Raw genomic sequence first — 24,256 nt, forward strand, 5'->3', positions numbered from 1 at the left:
TCATGAGCTTCTGTCTCCCTTTTTTTTTAACTTGTCAGTTCCTTGCACCCAATAGATTTGATTATCAAGCTCAATAGGAATTAGAGATATGCTTCATTATCAAGATTATTTTGTGATGGTTATGTTTGATTATTTTGTACTCTGTGCTGGCACATCTTTCTTATTATCTAGTTGAAAGCTGACCTTGCTGACGTTTTTCCATAATGGATAGTGGAGCTTATCCTTAATTAAATTTCTGCAAATATAGATATTAAACCACAGAGAGTAATTGCAGAAATATATATTTAAGTTCAGTAACACTGTAGGTCTTCTGAAATATTCTGTGCTGAATATTCTGGTTTTTAAAAGCCAGTGTTTAGCACTCTTTGAGATCAAATGATCCTTCAGTATAGCTGATTAGAATGATAATCTCAGACAATTTCCTGTTCTTACTTTTGAGTGATGAGATTAGATGTATAGCTTTATGAAGTGCACCAAGTTGGAGAGGAATCCCCTTCCCCCTTTCTTATTTTGCAGTTTCAGAATTGAAGCAAGGGTTAGGCCATTTAATAGAGGGCATATATTTCCTTATCTTCATTTTGCACAAAAAATTATCTCTACCATTTAATATATTCCTCCAGTGCAGTCTTAATAATCAGCATGGTTGGGTAAGGGAATTTATGATAGTCTTTTCCCCCCTTGTGAGCTCAATTTAAGAGGACCAAGCACAACAGAATGAAGGTAATTTCTTTTCAAATTATGCCAAGAACATTTATTGGGGTTAGGCAGAGTTGGGACTACATATCCTACATTATCATTTTGTTGTTGGACACATAACATTACATTGGAAAGCCGAGTTTATTCGGATTATGTGTTGTGCTTTGGAAATTTTGTTCTTTCCTTCCCTTTTCTTTTCAATAGTTTCTCCTTGGTCCTAAAGCTTTCCATGTTTGACTGTTCATACTAATTGAACTTGGGAGTTTTTCAGTTTCAGAGATGCATTTATCAGGAAAGGTTGTAAAACAAAAGCTGAGAAATATATCAGCTTTATACTGTTGACATTTTAAAACTTTTTAAAAATTAAAATGTATTTCATATGAAAGGCAACATTCTGCTGTCTTGATTTTAATATCTGAACACCTTACATTTGAACGTACATATATATGTTAGAACAGTCCCAAAGATAAGAAGATAAGAAAAATGAGCAATCAAACCAGACACCTATCTAGTCTATAGTTTTGTTGCCACAGGGCCAGCAAGGTAAGTGCAAGAAACCCACAAGCAGACAAGGAATGCAACAGCATCCTCCAACAGTTATTTTCTAGTAGTTGGTCCTGAGAACACTGTTGCCTGCAGTAGTGAAGGGAATCTATATTCAGTACCACATGACTTATTGCTGACTGGATCTGGCTGCAGAGCCAGAGGTTGGGGGTTTGATTCCCCACTGTGCCTCCTGGGTCAAGAGTCAGTCTGTGTGGCCTTGGGTAAGTTGTACAGTCCCTTCTGAATACTCTCTACCTGGAAAAACCTGAGAAGGATCACCATAAGTCATAATTTACTTGAGGGTGCATGATGATGATAATGATACAGTTTAATAAATCTCTGGGACACCCTTTGCATCTTATCAGCTTCATCCATTGGCTGTCTATCCAAATGTAATAAAGTTTGCTGCTGCTTATAAGTATACTGCCCCATTGTCTTTAAAGTACTCTCTGAGAGTTTTTAAATGGTTAGAAGAAAATTCAACTGAGTATATTATGGGTGTCACTATGTTGCATGGAAGACTCGTTGAGGTAAAAGAGGACTTTTGTTCTTAAATGAATGATGTGTCTTTGATTTTTCTGGCTTCATCAATATCTCCAAATGTAAAGAAAATTTATTCACTGGGGAGGAAGTTCCTCTTCTTCTTCTCAGAAAGTGAGGAAGTTAGAATAGGATCTGTCCTACATTTGTTTTGTTTTGTTTCTTTAGTTTGTGTTTTAATACTTGCATACATTTTCCACATAACGATCTTTCTTATTTTCAATCGCAACAGTTTTTCTTCCTTCCAGCTTTCATTATCAAGTACTTCGGATTCACCTATCTGTCTTTTCTTCCTTTCCCTGTGAACACTTCTCTCTGTGGAGCCCTATCTGCTAATTCCCTCAATTTCCAAAGTTATCTTCAAAACTCAGGAGAGATTTAGACAGCTTTAGTGCAAGCAGAGGCTTGACTTAAATGAAAATGTGTAGTTTATCATAATTAGAGATTAAGAGTAAGCATAGTGTTTATTCATATTAATTATACAAACAACGTGATGCTTTAATTGGGGCAGTCTAAAAATAAAATTATGGGGAAATCTCTTTCACAGTATCCAAGTCTGGAGTACTTTGGTTTGATATTCTCCTTATGGTGACTTAAATCATTACAAGTATCAGCAGAGCTAAATCTTCCATCGCGAAGTCCTGCTTCTCTTCTTGGAAGTATATTTGGGGATCCAATATCTCCTATGTGGCTAGGTTTTCATCATGCCACCTGCACCCATTTGTATCATTATCCAACCAAAATCTCAACTTTCATTTTAAAATGCAAGTGTATAGGATTAATAGAACCAAGGAACACAATGTGTAGAACTACTGTGCTTCATTCAATCATTTTGTGAGAATATGGGCTCCGCCTACCTTTCAATATTTTTAGCCAATGGGTGATCTCACAGTTATGACTGACATTTAGAACTGTGGCAATTTAAAATGATCAAATATGTATTCCTTTTGTGCTCAGTTCATAGAACAAACTTCCTGCCCATTTTTGAAACCATATCTTTGGCCTATTGCTATCCATTGAAAACAATTGGGAAAGCCAGAATATTGTATATTCTACAGTAATGTAACTCTCATTGAGCCTTATCATTTCAAGCTCATGAGAAAAGATAGAAGCAAAGGCAGGAAGGATTTTACACAGTTTCTAACTCAGGACTTAGTGACTTCAATTTAAAAATTAAAAGCAATAAAGTGTATCATCTTTTATACTAACAAATTTATTTCAGCATTAAGTGTTCATACATTACAAGCTTTTTGTGGATTACAATCCATACACGCTTACACTGTGAGTAAATCTGTTATTTTTAAAGATGCTACAACTCTTTTGTTTTTATTTTTGTTATACATCCTGAAACAGAGTACATGGCTAGACAGGGAGGCTGTCCTGGCTTGATTCAAGTTGATTCGAAGTTTCCTATGACAGTCGAATTGCTGTTGTCATTTGTATCGAGGTTTTAATTATCTCAGGTATTTTTAGAGGCAAGAGTCCACTGTTTTCCTGAAAGCACTGCAACTCTCACTGGAATCACTAGTTTCCCATCTTCTGTCATTAATACCTGCCTCTTTCTAATGTGATGCGTATCTCACTTAGTGCTAAATTTTAAAGCAGGATTTAAAAAAACAAAACAAGAGGAGACAAGAGGTCCAGTCTGTCTATTGTTACTAGTTTTTTTCTCTCCCCGCACCCTCCCAGTTTTTCCCAAGTGGAGACTCCTGTCAAGGTAAGTTTGCTTCCTCCCTTCCTCTTTTTTGCAGGCCTGTCTCTTTACCGTCCCCATCCAGCCTCTGTTTCAGTTAGATGGGGGAACACATAATTGTTACAACAATTACAAAAGTGTAATTGTTGCTGAACTGCATTTAGGTGGGCCAACAGGCAGCAGAGAAGGAGGCAGGTGCTGCAGGTGTGTCCGTTGGGTTAGAATGAGGCATGACTCAGTTGCTGTGCACAGGGAAGAGAAGAGAGTGAGAAAGAGGTGGATGTACAAACAATGGGGCTTGCACTAACTGCACTGCCCTTGCTGTCTCCACCATTTCTGCTGGCACAGTGGTGCTGTTGCAATCCAAGTATCAGGATATGTGTGAGGAATGCAAAAGATGCCACTGCTGCAGTTTCACAAGTTGTTATATCAATATAATGCTATGTCTCTTCCCATTAAAAAAAATCCCATTGTGAATGCCACCCTAGGAGACATCCATCACTGCTCCTTTGGACTGATATAGGTGATCGCATAGATCAGAATTGGGGGGGGAGGGAGAAATTTGACTAGAAGTGCTACAAAAACATAAAAAAAGCAACCCCTACCATCTGAACAAAAAGCAATGAATGTTCATCAGAAAACATCAGGCTTACTCATGAATAGTTGCATGTCATGTAATTTTAATGGCATCAACTCTTAACACAAACCTCAGGGTAAATTTCAGTGTAGTTGCACACTAACCTGTCTACCTCTTTGAAAACTCAGTTTTCTTCATTTCTAAGCAAATTACATGTGTAAGAGAAAGAAGGGCAGATTATTAAAGATATTGTAGAATTTGCAAATGTGTTGAGGGTTATGTTGACAAACAGTGCAATCCTTTGTATGTTGATCGAAAAATAAGATCCACATTATTCTCAGGAAATTATGGATAGGATTTAGCCTTAGGCTGCTTTCTAACATAAGCCTTATTTCACATGATATCATTACTTTCCTTGGTTGTTAACAGCTACTGAGCACACTATAAACTCTACACAGTTCAATCCTATTAAACATTTTGTGCAAAGAAACTTACTGTCTCATTCATACCAGTCAGTGAATATGACACTCAGACTTCAGTGAAATTTCCCCTTTTCTTTTTTAAATGTGATAGCCAGTCAAACCATATACGTTACACTCTTCCTCCCAAAGAATTGACTCATCGATGTAGTAGTTTTCTGGCTTCCTGACGAGCTGGCATACTTTTTTTGCTCACTGAATTGACATACCTCCCAAACTCGGTTATGTGATGTCACTACTGCAGGTAACAGGAAAAGATAAAGCACTGGAACTTCCTGCACTGATGGCTCTTGTGTGGTTTCGCTCAGCTCATTATGAGGATGTTTATCTGGAAACACCATATCAATTGATTTTCCACTCAGATTAATTGCTTCTTCTGTTACGACCATGGCATCAGCTGTGAATTTTTCTCATTGGTGTCTTTACTGACTGAGGGCTCAGTTATGATGCCAATCTGTATCAATCCTATGTCCAACTTTTTTTATATTGATGTAAAGTCATGTGGTATTTAAATCTGTATGCACTTTCACTCTGACTTAATTTGATGTATCTCTGGTAATTAAAATTAGTTTTGGAATCTACACTTGAATGTTGGTTTACGTCCTTGCACCTGAACAACCTTTTCCTCACATTCCCCACCTTGCTCGTTACTCCTCTTTGTCCTGCTGCCTTGCACCTGGATTGTGACCCTTCCTGGCCCCTTCCTCACCAGTGGCTGATGTCCCCACACACTTCCCAGCTGCCCACAGCTTCTGTACCACTTTGCCCTGGCTAGCAAAGTTGTCTTGAGTGTGGGTCAGTTGGTTGGTGCCTGGCTCACTTACCTTCGGCTCTGCCTCCGATGCCTGCCTTAAAAGAGCATTGGCCCCTGAAATTGGGAGGCTGAGGGGAGCTTAAAGCCATAGAGTGGTCCATCGGTCCAGATAGGTGGGGTATAAATCAAATTAATAATAATAATAATAATAATAATAATAATAATAATAATAATAATAATAATAATAATAATAATAATAATAATAATAATAATAATAATAATAATAATAATAATAATAATAATGAATTTGAGATTTTTTTTCTGGCAATGGGGGATATTGACAGTGGAAATTTAGGAGCCAGCAGAAAGAGAAAGTGGGAAAGCACTCTTCCTTCACAAAGTGAAACTGACCAGAGATATTTACAATACTGAAAGGTTCTTCAATTTGCTATTATCCCCCTTGGATTTTTTAAAAAAATAAATAAGGCAGCAAGGGTGAGGCAACAAATGCAGCTTATACTGGCAGAGGCATTCACATATGACAAACCAATGAGAAAAAAAATCAATTTTACATCTGTATTAAAATTAAAAACTCTCTGCTGGGCCAGTAAAATGCCTCACTTCTGATTTTTTTTAAAAAAAGATTCCTTTTGTCTGCATCATGAAAAGAACCCAGTTCAAAAGTGGTTCTTATTGCCAGTGTGACCAAGCCCTGACCTGATTCTATATGTACATCATATGATTGATTCTGGTCTGGTAAATGGGTAATTGTGGCTGGGTGCCAATGCATTCTAATTTCTCATCACTACTCTTTAGTTCTTGGGTTTAGTTTTCTAAAGTTCCTATCATATACAGGTTTTGTTTTTCTTTCCTTTGTTTCTGTGTTTCATTATATGCTTGTAGGTGATTGTGTATGGATTTAGTATGGATTATTTGGCGGCTATCTTGGAGCTGAATTTTTGGCTGAACAGAAAAGTATCCAGATTTCACTGTATATTCTGGTAATTCATTAGACCTCTCTATGTTATGTGTCAGGATAGCATGCATTGACATATTTTTCTGTTAACAGTTCATTAGATTATAGGTAATATGATTTGCTCTTTGTATGTGAAATCCTGCACCTATTTCACAATTCTCTTAAGCTCTCATCCTGTTCTTTCCCAATGTTGCCATATATATCATTGTCATCAGGGAAGATCTCTACTTTATTAAGAGCATTATGGGACATTATGGGGCTGCAGTCCTGTGAGGCGACAAGCCATCTCGCCCAAGATCAGGAGAGTGTACCATCCGCCTCTCAAGTAAAGGAAGAAGTACACGGGATAGGAGTGACAGAAAAGGAATTAAGTAAACTAGGAATAAAAGAAGAGGCTAAAGGGGGCACAAATTGGGTGGGAAAGGAAGAGGATAAGAAGGAGGGAGAAGGAGGGGAGGAGGCAGAAGCATGTTGGGGAAGAGAGGAGAAAGGAGAGGAAAAGGAAGAGCTGCTAGCGTTGATTCAGGAAGATCCTTGGACAGGAGAGTGGGTAGAGTCCAAGGTACCTCGTGAGTTTGCTGAAAGGGAATGCAGGTGACAAATGTATAGAAAGCCACCATACTGGGGGAAGACTGAAGAGCAAAAGCAAAGGAAGGAATATAGGGCGTGGGTGAAGAGAGAAGAACAAAGGAGAGAAAGGCAAAAATATATAGTGATTCCAGAGGAGTCCCGTGGGTCCAGCACCTTCATATTCTGACAGAGAAAGATACATGGCTGGATAACTGGGGGACTGTAGGGAACTATGACGTCCCATCTACAAAATTGAAGTGGGCTGAGAATATACCAGAGATGATGGGTGCCAGACGCAAATGGACCCAAGAAGTTAACAGTTATTCCCCATTATCTTACCATGAAGAGATACCCAGTTTTAATAATGTAAAAACTTATGATTTGTTGTTGAAGTTGGATGATGACAAAGATCAAAAAATCAAAGAAGCCATGTTAAACAATAAACTGGTTTTATTAGAAGAATTGGGCATGACAAATTCTTCTTTGGACAAAGTAGAGAAACGGTAGATAGATGACAAGTGGCACGATCACACTGGTGACCAAGATGGGGGCTTCTCCCTACCTCCAGATATGACAGGAAAATGGATGCAGTGGGTGACAAGACGGCATTTTGACACATCAATCAGTGAAAAGCAGTGTGGGAGCAGATGATGAAAGTTCCACAACAAGCAAACAAAGAAATCTGAATCAACCCTACAAGCAGAAAAGCCATCAGGAATGCATGGCTTGGCGGATATAAAATTACAGAAGGTAGGACCAGGAGATGACCCAGAAGTGTTTTTATACACCTTTGAAAGAATAGCAATGGCAGCCAAGTGGTTCCTCGACCAATGGACACGTATTCTAATGCCATACCTGACTGGATTGGCACAAGGAATAGTGGACACGATGGAACCAACAGAAATACAGGACTATGCTAAGGTGAAAACAGCAATATTGGGCACTTTAGACCCCTCAGAAGCAGCATATCATCATCGCTTTTGAGGGCTATGATATAAATTTGGTAGTCCACCTCGTATGTTGTCACAACAGATGAAGGCCAGAGCATTACCATGGCTACAACTGGCAGTACTGACCAGGTGGTGAAGCTTGTGATCAAGGAACAATTGATAACGATGGTACCATCAGATATCAAAAGCTGGGTACTACGAAATCAACCAACCACGATGGAGGAAGCAGTCACGCTATTGGAAGCCTATCCTTGAGCAGAAGAGAGCCGCCCAGAGTGGTCGACCAGACCAGATGGGTGGGATACAAATCAAATCAAATCAAATCAATCAATCAATCAATCAATCAATCAATCAATTAATCAATCAATCAATCAATCAATCAATCAATCAATCAATCAATCAATCAATCAATAAGAGAGGAAATCAGTGGAGAACTGTGATGCAGGAGAAAACAAAGAATAAAGACAGGATGGCTTACCAGGCAACAGCTACAGTACGACCCAAGATCAGGAACCTGATGTCTTTGGGCAATATGGGGACACTACCGATGAATCTGATGGGTTCCAAGTTTGTGTGACCCTTTTTGATGGTGGGCCCAGACCCTGAGATGCAGAGAGCTGGACCAATGATGGTGCGTGATAAAGAATACCCGGGTTAGGTAGTGAGGGCACAAGTAGGGGAGCGAACGGTAAAGGCCCTTGTAGACATGGGGTGCAGCCGCACACTCATTTGAGCCTATCCCAACATGGAACGTGGAGGACAGATGATGGTGTGATGCAATCACAGAGATGTGAAACCATGTCCATTGGTGGAAACAGAAGTGACTATACAGGGAGAAAGGTGGAAATTACAAATGGGGTGATGCCAAACTTGACCACAAAATGTTGTTGGTAAAGGATTGGGAAGGAATCGAGCGTTTAACAGAAATGGGAGAACCGATTAGTGTGGAAGGGCTACCAGGAAACGAGAACATACAAGGCATAGATAAGAAAAAAATAATTATGTGGCAACAAGATGACCCCAAGTTACAGGAGTGGTTACAGGTGATGGGAGAGAAAAATAGTTTTTGCAGAAGGGGGGTCTTTCACCATTTGAACTACTGTATGGGCGTAACCCCAGAGGTGTGTTACACCTACTGAGAGAGCAATGGGAGAGTGGAAAGAGTGAAATGCAGACAGTGGTGCAACAAGTGTTGGAAATAAGAGAACATTTGGAGCACGCCCATAAGATGGCCAAAAAGGCATTGGGACAAGGACAGTGGGAACAGAAAGAGAGATACGATGGAAAGGTGAGACCTAGAACATTAGAGCCAGGACAGAAGGCACTAGTACTCCTTCCTTCAGAAGCAGCAAAGTTGTTTTCCCAATGGCAAGGGCCCTATTAAGTGATTAGACAAGTTAGTCCAGTGGACTATGAAATAAAGATGCATGACAAGCAGAAACAGATACAAACCTTTCCTATAACCCTAAAGAAATGGCAAGAAAAGAAAGGCCTTATTTAGAGAGGAGGAAGATGTATGCTTGGGGCTGGAGGCAAAGGACCTGAAACAAGGAGAAATATCATTATTGGAAATAGCAGAACAACTAAAGGAAAGTCAAAGAGAGGAAATAAGAACCTTGGAAATTGAGTATAGCGAAGTGTTTTCTGTCATCCCTCTGCATACACATAAAATAGAACATCAAATATGCACCCCCCTGGGAGTGGTAGTGTGATCAAGCAGTCGAACATGGCTCTATCATCTAAGGAGTGTGATTGAAGAAGTAGAGGAAATGTTAAAATTAGGGATATTGAACCTTCTTTGAGCCTTTAGCGTAGCCATCCAGTATTGGTGCCCAAACTAGATGGGAGTACCCGATTCTGCGTAGACTTCAGACAACTCAATTCCATATCTAAATCCGATGCCTACCCTATGCCCAAAGTAACAGATTCAGTGGAAAGGATGGGCAGGGCCAGTTTCTGCACATCACTTGATTTAACAAAAGGATACTGGCAGATTTCATTAAAAAAGACTAAGAAAAAATTGTCTTCACCAGACCTAGGGGCTTATTCCATTTCACCCACATGCCATTTGGGTTGCATGGGGCAGTTGCCCCGTTTCACCCAAATCAAAGATTTATGGATGAGATATTAACTCCAGTAAGAGAATTTGCAGCAGCCTACATAGACGATATGATTGTATTTAGTTCCACTTGGGAAGAACACGTGACACACCTAAGAGCTGTGTTACAAGAACTGAGGAAGGCTAAGTTGACCGTGAACCCCCCAAAAATGTAAAACAGCCCAACGTAAGGTCAGTTATTTGGAATTTGTGGTAGATCAAGGAGAAGTAATACACCAGGACGGGAAAGTACAGTGGTGCCTCACTTAACGAGGATAATTTGCTGCATTCAAATCGCAGTTGAGCGAAATCCTCGTCAAGCAAAATGAAAAAGCCCATTGAAATGCATTGAAAACCGGTTCAATACATTCCAATGGGCTAAATACCTCATCGTAAAGCGAAGATCCTCCATAGGGTGGCCATTTTCTGTTGCCTGCATAGTGAGGAATCCGTCCTAAAGCACAGCAGGCAGCCATTTTGCACAGTGGGCAGCCATTTTAGAGCCGCCGATCAGCTGTTTTAAAATTGCCATCTAGCGAAAAATTGGTTCCTGAAGCAGGGAACCAATCATCGTTAAGCAAATTTTTCCTGTTAGAACATTGTTTTGCAATCGCAAAAGTGATTGCAAAAACCTCACTGTCAAGCGTTTTTGTCATTTAACGAGGTAATAGTTAAGTGAGGCACCACTGTAGATAAGTTGTCATCACGGCCAAGGCCCCATGACAAGAAAGAGGTGCAGAGTTTTTTGGGTTAGCTGGATATTATAGACAATTTATTCCAGGCTTCTCTGTACTAGCAGCACCTTTAACAGATTGAACCCATAAGAAAAACATCTGCAAGGTACGTTGGGGGAGAATCACAAATCCACAAGGGCTAAGGGCCTATGGCAAATAAAATTCTTAGAATATTGAAATTTTATTCAAAAGGGTGTAAAAAAAACCCCTCAGCATTCTGTTTACTATCTAAAAACTAACTTTGAAAAGGTTGATTTTAGAAGATTGATATATGTGGTGGTAATATTCAAATGAAACTGTTTGGTTTTGGAGAATATGGCAATCTGTGTATGGAGAGGACAACTCAGAATCGATGAAATCCTGTTCCTTAGTGTACAAAAATTTGCAATATCCATAACATTGATCATTATACAATGAATGTGAAAATATGATTGATGTTGCAATATTACAAAAAAGGCCATATGAACATTCACTGACTTAGTATAGAACATTCATCCCATGTATGAGCTAAAGTCAATTGTATGTTTTATCAAGATTCATCCTGTTTGTGTTTCAATAGATTGATTCACTGACTCATTTCTCAAATAAGTACTGTACAATTTAAAATCTTTCTTTTTTTACCCTCAAGTAACATTTGTGTGTGTATGTGCATGTGTTCATATGCATACATATCTGGAGCATGACCCAAGCACCTTAGAAGTGCCATTGTTGTTTTAAAATCAAACTCACACTCTCTGCAATATAGGTTTGATTTGTGGTATTAAAATTCAGAAAATGGGAGGGGCGTGTAAACATCACTCATGAAAACAGGCTAACAGTATCAAATTGATTATGCTCGTAAACATATTATTAGCATGTGGAGAAATCAACTTGTTACCTCTCTCATTGATTTAATTAGTGGCTGAATTAAATCTCAAATTAGGAATCTAATTTTGCGGGATTAAAACAAGTTAATGAAGGACAGCAAAATAAATCCTTAACTTCATCGTACAGTACATGAGTCCTGTTGAATAAATTTAGAATGCCTGCAAAACAGCTGACTGAATGCAATAATGTTGCCTGCCTTGTGTTTCAGTAGTAGGTCCTTATAATTGACTTTTAAAATAAGCTAATATTGAAATGATTATATGTTTAGAAACTTGTTTGTCAGGCCATTGGTGCAGTCAGGGTACATGATGCTTCCATGTCTCACAAGCTCTGTCCAGACATTCCAAAAAGAAAAGCTCTGAATGCATGAAGAGGGGGAGAGAATTACCCTCTGGAAGGTCTGAAGAGAAAAGGTCCCACCTTGTATGGTCAGCTTCCCAGGGTCACAGAAGTATAGAGGAGTCCAGCCACTGAATTTCATATAGCATATACCTCAAGTTCTCAATTTAATCAGACACAGTTGGCAGTGTCTATTCCCAGAAGTAGCTTTATGAAATCAAATCTTCAGCTAACTAGCATGTTTCACAGTTGTAGCAGGGTGCCAGTAGCAGTTTGCAGAGCTGGTAGAGCCAAATCCAAAGAGATGCATTGGAACACTCAAGGTCAACTTGTCTAAAGCCAAAACAAAGTTGCTGTAGCATCCATACTTAAATCCAGTCCATTGAACCCTGAAGACTGGAGAACGGAGGAGAGAAAATGCTCAATTTCTTGTTCTGAGAATGGTTGGTGAATCATTATTCTTGTTAGTAGAAAAGTTCATTTTAAAATCAGAGGCATGTATTCATTTTTAAAATGTCACATTGTCACTTGCTATGAAGATACAGGAGAGAAAAATACTGTGAATAATATCACTGTTCCCCTGTCTTCTCGTAAAATATTGTACATGTTATTTTGATTGCATGCACACGGTCATGGACACATGTATGCATATGCACAAAATCAATACAAATACACACTATCTCTGGTGCTGTGGCAGGCTTCTGCACTCCTTTCACCATAGGATGTGTGGTGTTATGTGTCAGTGAGTCACACTGTACAGAAATAGCATGGAAATAGCTTCTGGAAATTGATTTGTTTTCATTCAGAGTGAGGTTGAGCCCCATGTATTGCTTTCAGGTCCTATTGTCCAACTCACATGTTCCTTTCCTGGTAGGGTTCGTTGGTTTGAAAGAGCTTGGGCAGGCAGTTCTGCTAAACTTTTGTCCACATTTTTATAGGAGATAATACCAAATAAAGGATGGATGAACAACTAAGGGAACAAGTGTCTGAGTACATTGATGTTCTATTTCAGAGATAATTGCCCTATTCTTAGAAGTCCACTAAGTTAGGTTTGCCACGTCATCATCACCATTCTGAGGCCCTTTTGTTTTCTCAGCAATCAAACAGGATATGTTCATCTGATTTCAGGAGAGTTCTACAATCCTGGTTCTGCAACACACACCAACCCCATCATTATATTTAAAAAACTCACATTTAGATGTGAGGTGTACTTCTTTTATTTATTTATTTTATTAGATTTATAACCCACCCATCTAGACTGGGTCTACTCTGGATAGCATAGTGAAGTGATAACTGTTCCATTGGTTTTGCATGCTTTTTAATATGAGGGCCATTCTGCTCTCTGAGGTTTTAATGTTAATTCTACTGTCAGTTTGAGCCATCATTTTGACTTCGTTTTTGTGCTTTGTTTTATTTTTGTACAATACCTTTGGGGCTCTGTTTCAGCTAGAAGCTGAGTTATTTAGCAAATAGTTTGCAAATAAAAATATATCCTATGAAGCAACCTATTGCCTCAATACTCAATCTTCAACAGTAAATGTAACCATATTATTTTACTGGTTTTCTTTCCATTCAGTTTTCATTTTTGTATACAGTGCACTTACGATCCAGTTCTAGAATCCTGATGAAGTCTCTGTCATATGGATTGTAAATATCTAACCATTGTGAGCAGCACTGCTCAAAATTTTGATTTCTCCTCTACTGTGCTCTACTTCGTAAAAACCAAAAGGCCATATTCTGAGCAGAGGCAGTACACTATCCAGCACAGTAGAACTATTACAGGCTTTTACTTTTGATGCATTTTTTAAAAGAGCAGTTACTATGCTTTTTGTAGCTTGCTGCAGAAAGTAGAGAAAGCCACTGGATTCTCTCTGTGCTCTGCTCTGCTTGGCCTCCAGGAAGCCACCCATCTTGTCCACCCTTCGGGCTGACTCTGGTTATTAATGGATTAATATTTAATTTGAACCCCTTACAAAATTCTGTGAATAGGCAGTTTCAGATATAAAATGTTCCAGTCAGTATACCTACTAGTAAGGGATAATGTGAGTTGTAGTCCAAAAAAAGGTTGTGCATTCCAGGCTTAGAGTGTGTTGTGGAATGGGGGGAAATTTAGTGTCTTAATAAAATAGAAGTACAAAATTGTGATTCTATATTCTTCTCTTTTTTTGCAGTGTAAGTTGCTTTTGTTGGTTTTGCAAAATGCTGCAGAAGCCTTTAAAAAAACACCACTAAGATACTTTTACTTGTCCATATTGTTCTAGTAAAGATATACTAAGTTTTTGATGAAAAACCATAGAATACAATGGTTGGAATTCTGTTGCTCAGCATAGTAAGATACAACTAGAATATGGCCATTGAACCAGTGCAGAATAAGTGAATCAACAACTCTGTAGGTTCCATTACCTCAAGAGGCCTATAGCACCAGGATTTCAGCCAATGTATTAGTTGTATCAAACTGTTGTAAACAAACCAAAAAAGAGTACCATTGAACTTGGAGGGTGTACGTCAAATGACATGTCAGTGGGATCAAGTTCTAATAAGTATGTTTAGAGTCATGCAGTACATCAGATTATATTCAGTAGGATGTAAATGTATAGGAGAAAGCTTGCCCTCAAGAGAATAAAATATTTTGCTTTCTAAAAAAGTCTTACTTTGGAAGTCTTGGCCATATTTTGCTTCTTGCTCCCATAAGAAACCAATATGTGTCAAAAGGCTATATTTATTTCTATTACTCTGGGAGCTATAAAACAGCAGTTTCTGGTTTCACTAATAATATCAATGGGCTTCATCAGTAAACACTCCCCTCATGCCCTTGACACAACAGTAGCAATACCTTGTTCACTTTCTGAGAATATTAAAATTCAACTTATTTGTTGGAAGCAAACTCTTAGACGTTTTGGGTCACTAAGGACTGGTATATCATGCTTAATAAACATTGAAATAGGGACAACACTGGAAACTATTCATCATTGCTGCTTTATAAGCCTATTAAAGCAGTATAACTTGATAGTATGTTAAGCCATACTCTGAGGAAGCACAAAGCAGAATACAGCTCTGGAGCCTATATTGTGTTATCACTAGCAGCACAATTGTGATTGCTAGAGAAGTTAAAATAATGTAAAGACTTAGAATGGTGATTGGTCAGGGCAGCACTTGCCTCCCTGTGTTTTTCTGGCAAACATATTTTCTCCTTTTCCTCCTGTAACACAGGGTGTTTCATTTTCACCAGTTGGCAATCACAGAATTGTGCTCCAACTCCTGGTTTTGATCCTTTCCCCATTTAATGATACATTTAATGACTGGCACCATTTACAGATCTAAAACCAGAAACACTTCTGAGTGACAAACATTCCTTCCGAGTTTTCTGTGGTAGTTACCACTAACCCCATGATGTGATAAGTGAAGCATTGCTTAGGTATCTTGCTCCCAAAGCCACAGCAGCTGTTCTCAGCATAGTATCCCTTCCTAGCCTCATTCATCTTCAGTAGTGTACACTGCAAGCTGCCCTTTCAGCAGGAGACTGTATCCGTTACATTTGTTGGACAGGTAACTGGGTTACAGAAAACTGTATCCAGGTAGAATAGGACAACTGAAAATTCACTGTTCTGTACATGGGCTGATTTGCAGAATGGCTACTTGCAAGCACTGCCTCCTAATGTTTTACAGATGAAAGCAGTGATGCTGGTTTAGTGAGGCAAGGAAGTATTTAACAGCCTAACTGCATGGTCTCATAAAACAAAACAAAAGAGCCCAGACTTACCTGGGCACCCCAGTTGCTGCCAGAAAGGGCTCACCTGAGCTCAGGGCACTGGGGCAGGCATGGCGGCAGCCACACAGTCCAGTGGGGCAAGGAGGAGGGGTTGCCAGAGACTCCCTTGCTGGACCTAATTGGCAGTAGGGAGTGGGGTTCTTCTTCCACCTTGGTATCAGCCAGCAGAGGGAATCCAAACAAAATATTGCAGTATAGGCCAACCAGAAAAGGAGGGGTTTTAGTCTGATCCACTTGCCCAGCGTAAAAGCTGGAGGATGCAATCACTCCCCCCCATCCAGTCGTCTGCTCTGCTCCCCATTTTTCTTTTCCTTGCCTCCCTCTGTCTTTTATGTCTTTTATGGTGGTGGAATGATGTGTTGTTGTTTTAAGTTATTTTATAGGTTGTAAGAGTGGAGGGTTTGGATGTTATCACTATCATGCATGTGTACAGTCAATTAATTTGTCACAACTTTGTTGACAGTTTAGGATACTGGGGTTGGATCCAGTTGGGTTAAGGGCAAAGATAGGAGCCTACTCAGAATGGTGAACAAACCTCCCTGTATGGGGAGATTGGGGCAGAGTCATGGTCTGACCCAGCTCGGAGTCGTGCAGCCCCAACCCCTGCTTCAGGTGTATGACAATTATGGAGTGGTGTATGCCCATGTGGCTTCCAGAAAACAGCAACTTTTGGTGGAACCTTCAGTGATTGCTGAAGTGAAGTGGACATTTGGCGGCACTTGGGGCTCTGACTGCACCAGTTCTAATCCCCCAGTGCTGGCCAGTAACCAATAATCTGTTCATGTAGCACCTATAAGCTGAGATGCCTACTGTTTTCTTTGTTTAAGATCTTTGGCATATCCATTTACAAAATTAATTATTCTCCCTATAAAATTATATAAAATGATCCACAAGTCATTTTTAGATTGTTCATGAACAGAGTTGACTAACATCAACTCTACTTAATAGTCATGGCAGTTGCACTCCAGGTGCTATCACCGTTTGTCCTAGTGATTAATGGTGCAACATTAAATTTTTGAAAAGCCAGCCTTAATTTTGTTGGCCAGGGAATATCTCTTACTGAAGAGCAGATGTAAACATCAATATGGCAAGAGTGAAAATGTGTATTTGTATAGAGGTTTTTGCTGCAAAAAACCAAAACCAGAAAAAAAAAAGTTGTAAGCATAGGTATGCGAGGCTAATGCTGTGTGCTTTTATTTAAAGTTAATAAAACTGTGTGTTAATCTGAAGGTCAGCTGGGATATAAAAAGGGAATGTTTTAAACTGGCAGTACGATCTTCTAAGGAAAAATATTTGCAATACACATAAATTCAAGAAGTCTACTAAAATAATTACTTCTGAACAGAACTATAATATGCTTGAAATGCTTCTTTTTAGGGCTCAGCAGTTTGACATTCTGAATATGTCATACAGGAGGCTATCTAATTTTTTTTTCCCTGGGAAAGGATGTTACTGAGATTCTGCATTTTGCAGATATAACCCGTATCTACTTCTGAAGAAATAGCACTCTGTTTTTAACAGCACTTGTTTATCTCGTATACCGAGTCTTAAATGCATAGAGGTCAGTTTTTGAGCATTTGATGGCTGTTTTTCTCTTGTGTCTCCTCTTTTTTTTATTATTTTTGGTGACTTCCTGGGCAAAGGAACATTGATCTTCAGTGGTCTAGGAAGTACTGATTTCATAGGGGTTTTCCCACTCTTGGTCTTGTTTGTTGTCCTCTATATACTAACATCACAAAAAGGCTTTGCTACTGGGAATCTATGATGTGATTTAGTGGCAGTGGCTGTAGCTTGTGTAGTAGCATTTATTCAATTTAGAATATCATCTAACCTGCAACCCTGATTGCTAAGGTTACTGTATGAATCACACATTAGTAGGAATGCTCATCTGGTTTCTACAACTGATGCACAAACTATATTTTTAAGAACAACAAGGTCTTGTTGTACGTCAAGTAACCAGTATTTGTAATTGCTATGGAATGGTAGTGACTGAAAATAATTTTTTTTGATGTGTTCTCTGCTCTTGGGTCTTGGCAGACAACTGTGTCTATAACAAAATGTGGAAGAAGACGAACAAGTCAAATAAAGCACCATTTAGAGTTAGTAGCATTTTGCCCCTGTTTTGTTTCATTGAGTCTGTCTCAAAGTAGGTGTTTTAACATACAGCCATCATATTAACACATGTGTTTATTTTAGCATGACAGTGTTGTGTTGTCATCTTCCAAGCTGACACAGCATGTTTTTTCGTCTGTATTTGCTTTATTGCTGTACGAAGCATTTAAAATGGCTTAGTGAAGATAAGGATTCTTGTCACATATTCACTCTTCTGCTCTGTATTCAAAAAATCATTTGAATAGCCGTTTGTTGTGCTCATTTATTTAAAATTGTTGCTGTTTGAGCATTAAAAGAGAGAGAGAGAGAGAGTGATCTAATGTCAAGAATTGCAAAGTATACTACTGTACCTTTGTTGGTCTGTGCTAAGCATGTTTTAATTTATACATTTTCTACATGCGTGTATTTACAAATTGAATCATTGTTATGCTGCTTCTCTGTTTGCATGATATGATTTTATTTTATATTTTTTTCCACTCACCAGATGTTTCCAACATTTTGCTTCCCATCACTGTCATCCCCTCCCTTACCACTGCAACAGTCACAACCACTGTAGCCTTAACAAGCACAGTCCCATCGGCAACAGCCATCAACACCCGAGGTACAGTATGATTCTTTGTTATGGCCTGAAAGATCACAATATAAACAGGCAGTCACAGGTATAAAAGCACTAAGTATGATCAAAATGTACAGAATAGTGTACATTTAAGATATATTTTAAGTAAGAAATCCAATATAATTACCAACAATTAACATAGTTGTGGGTGATTTAACAGAAGCGTCTGCATTCTTGTCTAATGATACGAATGTTGGTGAATGTTTTAACTGCTTTATAAGTAATTGCTTCCTTTAATTTTTATCATATTAAACTACTGTTTAAACCGACTTAATTTTGAATTAACATTATGTTTTAAAATGATAGTATTGCTTTCTTTTGCTAATATGTTGTACGAGTGTAAGAGATTTGGATTTAACCACACATTTATTTAGAACTGTTTTATTTATGTATATAGTGTAATTTATCCATTATTCTGTTTTCTTTTGGAGCTAAATAATAGTCCTTTCTGACAATAGTTTTATTACCTTAAATATTTCTACATTTTAAAAAATAATTCCTATTATATTAGTTAATTGTTACTACTCAAAAGGGAATAAATTTGTTGGGGCAAGGCAGTTTCCTTCCATACCTATCAGGTATGAGTTGTAAGTATCTATTGCTGCACATGTGACGTTAGTGAAGAAATATGACACATATCCACAACTAACTAGGACCTGTATTAGTTCTTCATATATTCTCTAAGCGGTTATGCATACTGATAAGGCAATTGTGTGCAGTCAAGTCAGTTCCAATTTGTAGTGACCACAACAACTAATATATGTTAATTTACAAGTAAATAAGTAATGTATCTACTGGGAAGCATCAACTTTGTGTAAACCTTTATTAAATACACATAAATATCTTATTTCTTTTACTTATCTCTTCTTATTCTGTTTACATCACACCTTTCTTCCAAGGTATTATACATCTCCCGCCACCATCATTGTATCCCAGCAACAACATAAAATAGTGTAGTAGGTTAGAGTTAAAGGTAATGTGATCCTGTGAGATTCATAACTGAGAGTCTCCAGTTGTAGTGCAAATTTTAACCATTAAACACACATGGCAGTTTTATTGACATTAGAAATGGTGTGTGAAGCATCAGTACTTTTTCACATTATGTGTGTCAGGCTGTAGTGGATTAGGAATATTAACTTATATCAATGTTAATGAAATCATTCTAAGATGTTGCAATAAATATTTCATATTTATGATAGTCCCATGTTTCCTTGGCTGTCCTTCACTTTTCTAAACCTAAAGGATTTCACAGTATTCTGAAGATTAGTAGTTAGAAGTAAACCAAGGAGTTAATGGTCAGAGCAAGTTATTTTCACCAGGTTGAAAGAAAATGTCCTCCTTTACTTAGATGAAGCATAATTTCTGAACTGAACAAATGATTCAAGTATGTGGAGAGAAATGAATGATTTGTGTAGCCATATACATTGTAGCATCTCCTGAAGCTTTGGCTTACCAACAGCTGTACGCGATAGCATCAAATCCTCAGAGACAGGGAAGATTAGAGAATATTTGATGGAAATTTTTCTCTTGACTGGAGCAGAAGATGCATTTAGGCCTCCGCAATCTTCCACCTCCCACTCAGTTCCCTGTACCACAGCTGACTTCAAACAGGATGATCTTGCATTCTTAAGAGAGTAGTATGTGGTGAGGTTGTTGGGGCTGGAAGACAAAGAGATTCTTCTTCTCCACTTGTGAGGATAGATACCTGGATCCAGCCCAGTGTGTCTGACTGATAAACAGATTTAAAATGAGGAGGTAATAGGTGTAGGTTTAACAACTTTGTATTAAGATTTGAATTTAACCAAATGTTTAGTAAAAAAAGGGGGGGTGGAATATTTAGAAACCATTTTTAAAAACCAAAGAGGCTATTTCACTAAAATCAGGCACGCTGTTATCTGCCCTTTGGTGTTATTTCAGTTGACCTGCTCAGACAGTTTTTATTTATTTTTATATATGTATTCTTACCCGTGTCTACAGAGCCCTTTAATCACAGGTATCTAATATCTTGAGTCCCCAAATACAAGCATTCTTGTGGCAATATAAGATCACATCCCAATGAATTACTGCTACAGCAAGTAATCTAATCAGCACTACACAGCCACATTCTTCTTAATGTATTCCTCAATAACAGTACAGAAGGATATTCACTGTGAAGCAGATAATGGAAAACTATTTATGATAATTAAGTATCTGTGAAGGATTACAGGGGGATGTCAGACATCTAAATGCTCAGACAGTAAGTAATAAATAACATAAATTGACTGAAATCCTGTTACTTAGCATAGTAAGTCACACTAGAGTAGGTCCATTGAAACAGTGGAGATTTAGTGAATCAACTTTTCCATTACGTCTATTTATTTATATAGGTCTACTCTAGTTGCAATTTACTAAGCTAAAACAAGTTTCAACTAGAATGGGCCCATTTGAATCAGTGGAATTTATGCAGCAATAACCAAACTATGACTGATTCAGTGGCCCTGCAGTAGTGTGACATACTATGCTAAGCAACAGGATTTCAGATAGTGAACGAACTAGGCTCACTATCAGATCATGGTGGATTGTTGGTGGTGGTTAGTAGTTTATTTTTCACATATTTATACTGTCTTCTTTCATAGAAAATGTCAGAATGGCATACAGCAGAATATAAATATAGAAAAGGAGAGAAAAATAAAAAAATAGAGTGAAATAGCAACACTAAGTAGATTGGAGCGGCATTCTGTATGCCTCACAGAACAAAGTAGTAGTAGGACTTACTTCTCGATTAACTTGTATAGAAGAAGTAATCATCATCATTGTCATCATCATCATCTTCTCACAGGAGTACTTGCAAGATCAATATATAATTATTTAATTGAAAACTCCTTATACCCAATTGAACGGAAAAAGGAACTTTAAAAAGTCAAGAGGCACAAAATATCAGCTGCTTATTGATAAAATGATACTAAAGAATGCAAAAAGTAAAAAACAAACATTAACATAGCCTAGATAGATTATAAAAAGGCATTTGACTCATTGCCACACAGCTGGATTAACATTTGCCTAAAATTTTTTGGGATTAATAATAATATTCAGATGTTCCTCAAGAAAAACATGGAAAAATGAAATGAAATCTTAATGGCCTATGGTGAAGAAATTGGGAAAGCATCAAAAGAGGAATATTTGAAAGGGATTCTTTTTCACCATCGTTTAACATCTCACTAATCCCCATATAAATAATGTTAAATAACATTATGGGCTGTCATATTTCAGAACAAGCAGGAAAAATCAATCATCTGTTATACATGGAACCAGTTACCTCAGGAGTTGGTGAGTGCTCCAACACTGGAGGCATTCAAGAAAAACTTAGACAATCACCTGGCAGATATGCTTTGATTATTTGCAATGAGCTGGGGGCTGGACTTGATGGCCTTGTAGGCCCCGTCGAACTTCACTTTTCTACGACTTCTATGGCTGAGCTAAAACTATATGCAAAATGTTCCACTGAGGTAGAATCACAGCTAAACACAGTGCAAACGTTTAGCGAAGATATTCATTGCCTTAAATATTTCTAGTTGCTCCCCCAACTACCGGGATTATGTTACATTTGAGCCAACTCAGGATATGTTACATTTGTGAAGCTTCACTGATCAGCAGCAACTTATAGCTACACTGTGATTTCTACCTGTAAAGAATTAAAAGATTGGAAATCTTAATTTTAAAAGTTAGGTGGAGGGAAGAGTGCAGCAGTAACATGGAAATGTTAGAGCACTGAAAAATGCATGGTAAACTGGATGATATCAACAGCCAATAGAGTTATGCTCTTTCTTTTCTTTCCACCATATAATTTATGATAAAACAATGAATGCAGGCAAGGACCAAGAAATCAAGTCCGTGATAGATGGCCATAGGTGTGGGTTTGTGATTAATAAAACTGAAAGAAATAGCATGATGTTAAGGCACAAAAGGCAGCAAGCAGACTGGGGAAAGGGAAAATGAGATTCCAAATAGCATAAGAAGAGAAGGGAGCAAGAGGAAAACATGGAAAAGCCTGCTGCAAGATGAGAGAGAGCTGAAGACAGTGTAGTCCTAATCTGAAGATATTCTAGCACCATACGAGAAGGCTTAAGTCTCTTCTGGCTGCAAAAGACCCTTTGTGCTATCAGACATTGCTAATAGAAGAGCAAAAAGAGGGTAGAGAAGGGATAGGCTGAGGAAGAGCCAAAATACATCAGATCCAAACTTTTTGCAGCCCAGGAACACAGCCACAATGGGTTCAGAAGGTTAGGAGAGAACAAAGGAACTCCTGGGTAATTTCCATTCCTAGGATTCATCACAGTTTCAACTGGCCTAGTGTTTCTATTTGTACTTACACAATTAGAATTCATTTTTACATCTCTGTTCCCATATATGTTTTCACTATTTTGTGGATAACATGTAAACAGGGCAATAAAGATAGACTTCAGTTGAGAAGTAATTTAAAGGAGATAATAAAATATCTAAAGTAAAAAAAAAATGCAACTCAATAAGCAGAGACAATAGTCCAAAGACATGGCAGTTAAAAGTGTGAACCCCTGTAGAATCTATGCTCATTTCTGGGCAGGTTGTCTCTCCTTCCTTCCTTCCTTCCTTCCTTCCTTCCTTCCTTCCTTCCTTCCTTCCTTCCATACCTTTTTTTCTACAGTTGCTTTTAAATTCTGAATTACTATAAAGATTTTTTTTCAGCATTTCTAGACAAATTCTATTTCCTAGAATCAATAATACAGCATTGTTTGAAGTGAATAAGCTGATCCTCTTCATCATTAAAGTTATGCAAGGTGTGTGACAGATTCTAGTGAGATTCAAACATGTGACTTTCTCCTTTGATCAGTGAACCTCACGTAAGGCCTCTCAATTTGCATTAAATCATCACTTATCTTTGGTCATAACCCCTGTATTTCAAGAGCCATTAAATGCATCTTTAGCATTCCATATGAAGTCACAAATGGCACCATTTCAGAATGAATATTTTACAGAATTGGTAGTTGGAGCTTCAGAATTCCCATCTTAACTATTAACTTACTTCACACTGAAGTGATTCCTTATGACACTGGAGCCAATGCTAGAGCTTAAGTATTTCACATGAAAGTGAAATTTACAGTTAACTCTAAAGATTGCAACCCAGGTGTGCTTTTAGTTGTGTGAGATTCAGAGACCAACCTTGAAAAGCTAGTAAATCTACTTGGATCATTAACTGAGGAATTTTGTGAAAATCTCTCTTCATCTAGCTTTCTTCTTATTCCCAAAGTCTACCTTTTAACTCCCTCAACCAGGAATACACTTTGCTCATTGACTGTTAAGTATAAATTGTATCCTCTTATGTTTTCATATTGTCCATTCCCTTCAAAAATGTACATGCTGTTTGTTGTAAGGAGCAAACAGTTTTTCTGTATTTTGTCTTGATATCTGCAAAAAAACTAGTAACTTTATTTTTAAAAGCACAAAACCAAAAATAGAACCAAATACAGTGGTGCCTCGACTTACAAACATCCCTACTTACGAAAACTTCGAGTTACGAAAAGCTCTGGCTGCAAAATATTGCTTTGACTTGCGGCCGGAGCTTTGAGTTACAGACAAAAAAACGCAGGGAAAGCGTGAAATTTGAACTTTTAGTTAACCGTTGGCCAGAGAAAAGGCTGCTTGTCTTCTACCTCTAACCAGTGGTTAGAGAGTGGATAGGGAGAGAGTCTTCAGACTGCCTGGTACTGCCCTGTATTGCCTGGTACTGTACAGTACTGCCTAGTTTTTTTTTTGGTTTTTTTTGGCTTTTTAAATTTTTGATTTTTGGATTTTTGACTTTTTTTTAAAAAAAGAGAGACTGCCTATTCTGGGTGAGTACACTGTATTTACTGTACTGTACAGGGTTTTTTTGCAGCTGGGGGGTAGGGCTAGGTGGGAGGGTTATGTTTCTGTGCTCTGGTGGGT

At 38.1% G+C, this 24,256-nt stretch overlaps 1 protein-coding gene across 6 annotated transcripts in view; it reads left to right on the plus strand.

Annotated features, from left to right (window-relative positions):
• CADM2 (cell adhesion molecule 2) overlaps positions 1–24,256 on the plus strand; it is a 501,666-nt gene that overhangs the window by 434,389 nt on the left and 43,021 nt on the right. For 3 of the 6 annotated variants that reach the window (XM_072994016.2, XM_072994017.2, XM_078390557.1), the window contains one exon: positions 18,185–18,301. The exons of 2 other annotated variants lie outside the window; for them this stretch is intronic. In XM_072994016.2, coding sequence (XP_072850117.1) covers positions 18,185–18,301 — 117 coding nt within the window. Of the gene's footprint in view, positions 1–17,625; positions 18,302–24,256 lie in introns of those variants that run through there. One more of the 6 variants, XM_078390556.1, reaches the window with a different exon arrangement.

Source organism: Pogona vitticeps, chromosome 3 (genome assembly GCF_051106095.1).
Source record: "Pogona vitticeps strain Pit_001003342236 chromosome 3, PviZW2.1, whole genome shotgun sequence".
Lineage (NCBI taxonomy): Eukaryota > Metazoa > Chordata > Lepidosauria > Squamata > Agamidae > Pogona > Pogona vitticeps.